The sequence below is a fragment of the Arachis ipaensis genome, chromosome B07 (genome assembly GCF_000816755.2).
Source record: "Arachis ipaensis cultivar K30076 chromosome B07, Araip1.1, whole genome shotgun sequence".
Classification (NCBI taxonomy): Eukaryota; Viridiplantae; Streptophyta; class Magnoliopsida; order Fabales; family Fabaceae; genus Arachis; species Arachis ipaensis.
In genome coordinates this window covers 123,266,179-123,270,568 of record NC_029791.2, presented here as the reverse complement: position 1 = coordinate 123,270,568, position 4,390 = coordinate 123,266,179, and the positions used below count along the sequence as shown (strand labels likewise).

Here is a 4,390-nt window from a genome sequence, read left to right as displayed (position 1 = left end):
TATCAATGTTATATATATATATTGAAGTAGTTAGTTGTGAGTTAATACTTAATTTGACTTCTAAAATTTAAAGTTGAATTTAATTTGATCATCAAAATTCTAATCAACTGAAATTGGACTCCAAAATTTGTAACCGTAACTCGTATTAACTCTTGAGCCGATTTTCATTCACGACATGTTGATTTGATACGTTAATTTGTTGTAATTTGGATTTTTCGCTCAAGTTCTATATAATCAAGACTTATTAGAGCATTTAGAAGCTTGATTCGTGCTCCCAAAACTCCAAATTTTTTAAATTGAATTTGTTATAGGAGGTCTAGTTAGTCACATGAAATTTAGATGAGAAGTCTAAATTTTAACAAATTAATATGCAAAATCAACATGCCAAAATTTAGTTCAAAGACTAATATAAATTACTATTATAATTTTTAGGGTTCAAATTAAGTTAATTATAATTTTAAAGGTAAATTTAAATTCCATTTCAAATTTCATCTCAAAGGTCAAATTGAATATTAAGTCAATTGTTAATTACGTGGCAAATTAATATCTCATGCAGGGTAATGGGGACAAGTTATGAAGTTATAGTGCAAAATGATGAAAAATTGGAGATTTCATTTACCAAAACATGGGATCGATCATCCATGGAGGAAAAGCAGTCTCCTCTAAATATTGACATTAGGTACCATTAAATTCATTCATCAATGCATACATGGTTGCAATCATATTCTTATAAAGCAAATTTAATTAAAAAGTATATTTTTAGAACCATGTACATCTATTATTATGTGAATTTATACATGGTCGAGATTAAAATTTTTTTACATACATTTAATTACATATTATTATGTTAAAAATTATTTTTTATATTCATTACATAAAAGGCCATAAAAAAATGAATATAATTGACCTAAAACTAAAATTATTATTGCACATATTTTAATTAACATGCGCTCTTTTTTTAAAGATAAAACACATATCAATATACAATGTTGAAGAAACATTTACCCTTAAAATTATCTTTACCTTGTTTAATTTGTTTAGGTAAAATGTTAGTTTATTAATAATAGGAGTATAATTGACCTAAATTTTGTGCAGATATGTGATGCTACGCAATTCCTCTGGCTTGTATTGTTATAGCATCTTTGAACACCGAAAAGAATGGCCTGCTTTCAACGTTCCCCAAATCAGAATGGTCTTTAAGCTTCGAAAAGATAAGTATGGTCTTACTTAGCCCTATTTTATTTTTAGAACATTTGTTGACTCTTTGTTTTATTCCACAAGAAAATAAATAATCTGGAGTTTATAATAATAATTATTATTATTATTACGCAGGTTTAATTATATGGCTATAGCGGATAATAAGCAAAGGCTAATGGCTCTTCCAGATGACCGGTTACCGACAAGAGGAAGAACACTTGTTCCACCTGAAGCTGTATTGCTTGTTGATCCTATTGAACCACAGTTCAAGGGAGAGGTTTTTCTTTTATTCTTTTTTCTTTTTATTTCTTTCTTGGAAAGTCAAAATGATTTCAGTGGTTCACGAGTGAGAGTAAGAGCTTAGGAGAGTGAGACTGAGAGAGAGAGAGAGAGAAATGGATGATTCTAGGATAGTAGTGTGACCATGATTTTATTGCACGATTTCAATTTATTATAATAAGAGAAAGTTTATGGGACGAGCAACTTTTATATTTTGTGACTAGCACCTAATCATCAAAAGAAGAATGAGTAATCTCTTACCATTGGATGTAATCTCACACCATTAAAAACATTATTGATGGTCAATTGATGGTTACAAAATACAAAAGTTGCTGGTCCTCTAGCACTCCTCACATTTTTAATTGACGGTAAAAAATTTGTTAACTTTTGCTAACTTTTACATCTTTAGATATGCCAGTCACAATAATATCATCAATATAAACGGAAAGAAAAATAGTTGCTTTATTTAGCATTCATTAATTGTCGTAACAATTAATGAATGCTAAATAAGACAAGTTATGGCTGTTTTTGGTTGATTTTCTTTGATTACCAAATATTTCTGCTTTTTTATTGTGTGTGTGGAAGAGACATACATCTGATTTTGTTGAGATGAATCCCATGGCATAAAGTGCTGCTTTGAGTGTGTTGAACCTAGACCGTTGCACTTGTTTCAATTTATAGAGTGATCTAGTGAGTTTACACATAAGATCTGAGCCACCAACTTTAAAACCTTGCGGTTGTTTTATATAAACTTTTTCTTGCAAACTCCCATTCAAAAATGCGTTGTTGACATCAAATTGAGTAAGAAGCCAATTGTTTTGTAATGCTAAGGATAAAATCACTCTAATTGTAGCTGGTTCACTACTAGACTGAAGGTTTCTTTAAAGTCGATGCCTAGTCTTTGATTGAAGCTTTGGGCAACAAGTCTTGCTTTAAACTTGTTAATAAAGCCATCTGAATCTTTTTTACACGAAAAACTTATTTACTGCTAATTGCACATCTATTTGGAGGTAAGGGAGTAAGCTGCCATGTGTTGTTTCTCATTAGAGATGCATATTTTTTGTTCGTTGCTTGCTTCCAGTGTGGAATAATACTTTCTTCTTTTGCTGACTTGGGTAATTGATGAGATTTAAGTTTTGTGTTGAGGAATCTTAGTTTGCTCATGAAATTTTTGGCTCGGGTGGTCACTGGATAAGTGTTGTGATTGGATTTAACAGGTTGATTTTGAGAATTAGCAATATGAAATCTTAGTTTGCTCATGAAAGATCACATTGGTTATAAGCACTCTTCTATTTGTTTTGAGACACTTGAAGCCTTTATATTGTGGTGCAGGGCCTAGATATTAAATAAAACGAATATGCCTAATATTTGACTGAATATTCTCTCTGATTCATATGTGTTATATTTGCTGCTATTGGTTTAGCCTTCTTGAACTCATGATATAGAACTCCATTACTCTCATCTTCCATCGATCGAAATTGCATCAGGACATTCACTCCATTGACATAATCTATGAGTTCATGAGTTTCGATCAAAACTTCAACTTGATCTCTCCATAGAAAGTAGTTCTCTTCATCCAATTTGATGGAAATTGAAACTATAAAATTATGCACCACCATTGCTTGATTCACATTCTAATTTGCAACTGAGTTTATTGCATTTTTCTCTAGCATTGCTTGAATTGGCTCTGCCATTGATATTCCTAAAGCTCTTACTAGTGGCTTAGTCGTGAGAGTAAGAGTTTGAGAGAGTTAGAGAGAAAGAAAGTTGGATGATTCTAGAATTGTAGTGTGATTATGATTTCATTGTAAACTTCAGCTTATTACAATGGTTTATAATTTAGGAAAAGTTTTAAGTATATCGAGAACACCAGTGTTCCAATTATTTTAACCGTTAATTTAAATTATAAAATATATATATATATATATATATATTAATTAAAATCAACGGTTAAAATAATTGGAACACCAGTATTTTCAGTACACTTAAAATTTTTTCTATAATTTATATAGATAGGTGTAACCGGTAACTTCCTATACAAGTCATTTTACAATAATAACTTTAACTACCTTTTTAACTGACTATAACAAACTCACTAACTGTTACTAATTACTTTATGACTTTATATCCTTTCAGAAAAAAAATTAGATGTAAAATTCTTTAAGTTCGATTGATTTTTGAGTTTTGTTTTTATTCTATGATGTTAGTGTTATATTAAAATTTTAAAAACTACACCAATTATTGAAGTGATTAGTCAGATACTCTACGATTTATTAGCATTTCGACTAGAATCTAATCATATATAATAAAGTGTATAAAAACCGATTAATTAATTTTTTATTAAACTTTTAAAATTGGTTAAGCATAAAAATCATCACAAATTCAATCGTTTCACCGATTTTTTTATTGTTGATTTTTAGACTACAACTAGACAAAAAGGAAATTAATTCCTAGTTAATTCACTCAAATTTATTGATTATATTTTTTTGTATAAAATAAATTTTGAAAAAGAAAAACACCAAAGATGAAAACAGAAATCAATGAATTTGTGTAAAAAATATTATATATAGCAGATATGATATTTGTAAAAGAATTTTAACAATTGGTTTAAATATGTTATTGACTCGTTGACTATTGATTTAAGGTGGATGACAAGTATCAATACTCAAGCAATAACAAAGATATTAAGGTGCATGGATGGATAAGCTCCAAATCTGAAACTAATCCTGCAATGGGGTTTTGGGTAATTATACCTACCAATGAGTTCCAATCAGGTGGCCCTCTTAAACAGAACCTCACCTCTCATGTTGGACCTATTAGTCTCGCAGTAAGTCTTTTCTTAATAAATTATATTCATTTTATATAAAATACTATCTATGTAGATTGATATATTATTTATCATAATATTTACATT

At 29.3% G+C, this 4,390-nt stretch overlaps 1 protein-coding gene across 1 annotated transcript in view; it reads left to right on the top strand.

The window, feature by feature from the left end:
• Positions 550 to 4,390, top strand: part of LOC107607916 (rhamnogalacturonate lyase B-like) — a 12,293-nt gene continuing 8,452 nt past the window's right edge. The window contains exons 1-4 of the mRNA XM_021107991.1: positions 550 to 679; positions 1,096 to 1,215; positions 1,333 to 1,474; positions 4,121 to 4,303. Coding sequence (XP_020963650.1) covers positions 561 to 679; positions 1,096 to 1,215; positions 1,333 to 1,474; positions 4,121 to 4,303 — 564 coding nt within the window. The 5' untranslated portion in view covers positions 550 to 560. The remainder of the gene's footprint in view (positions 680 to 1,095; positions 1,216 to 1,332; positions 1,475 to 4,120; positions 4,304 to 4,390) is intronic.